The following is an 830-nucleotide window of genomic DNA, read 5'->3' on the forward strand; positions in this document are numbered from 1 at the left end:
GGTGAGCTGGGCCCTTGGGGGCTGTTGGGGCTGCTGCAGTGCAGGGTGATGCTCAGCCTGGGTTCAGGTGGTCCTGAGGGGACTTTTAAAGGGACCAGTGGTTTTAAGCTCTTTCCTGCCCACACAATAGCTGTAGCAGCATCACCCCTGGTGTGGGGGACGCCTGTGGCAGGTGGTTCTTGGTGTAGCTGTCACTCGTGCTGCCGTGTCCCTGACTCCAGGCTCTGTCCTGTCCCGTCAAATAAACGTGAAGTCCTAGAGCTCTTGTGCCGTGTCTGCTACCAGCAGTGCCCTCATGTCTGCCCTGCACATCCTCGTGGGGCTGGGGGTGAATCCCACCCGTGTGCCCCCCCAGCCCCTGCGCTTTGCCCAGCAAAGAGGTCAGCAGCAGCTGCTGTAGAGCCAAAGCTTTATTGCAAGGCAGTGCCCGGCGCGCCGGGTGCTCGTGGGCTACGCGGCGTCGGCCGCGTCCTCAGCGCTGCGGCGGCCAAAGTCCATCCAGTCGGGGTAGTAGTGGTCGTGCAGGGCCTCCATCCCCTGGTCCCCCTGCACATAGCCCTTGGGGTCACTCAGCTCTGCTGGGGCAAGGGCAGCAGGTTAGAGCTGCCCTGGGCTGGGGCTGTGCCTTATGGACCCTGCAACAGCTGCCCACCCTGTGCCCCCCGGTACCTGTGAAGATATGGGGCAGGAATTGGGAGATGAGGTGCTTCTGCTCCTGGGACAGGGACTCAGGCCAGTCCCGCCGGACCAGGCTGGTGGGGGGATGGTGGGGGTCCCCTGCAGCACCTGGTGCCTCTGCCGCGGGCCGGCACAGCCCCCAGGTGGCCACG

At 64.6% G+C, this 830-nt stretch overlaps 1 protein-coding gene across 1 annotated transcript; it reads right to left on the minus strand.

Moving 5' to 3' along the window:
- Positions 1-450: 450 nt before the first annotated feature.
- On the minus strand, positions 451-817 carry LOC104385716 (gastrin/cholecystokinin-like peptide; the record flags this gene model as incomplete). The annotated part of the gene is made up of 2 exons (XM_009994206.1): positions 451-575; positions 670-817. Coding segments are annotated over 2 exons (273 nt in total), but the record flags the coding sequence as incomplete, so codon positions are not given.
- Positions 818-830: the final 13 nt, after the last annotated feature.

The sequence above is a fragment of the Chaetura pelagica genome, unplaced genomic scaffold, assembly GCF_000747805.2.
Source record: "Chaetura pelagica isolate M959 unplaced genomic scaffold, ChaPel_1.0 scaffold963, whole genome shotgun sequence".
NCBI lineage: Eukaryota > Metazoa > Chordata > Aves > Apodiformes > Apodidae > Chaetura > Chaetura pelagica.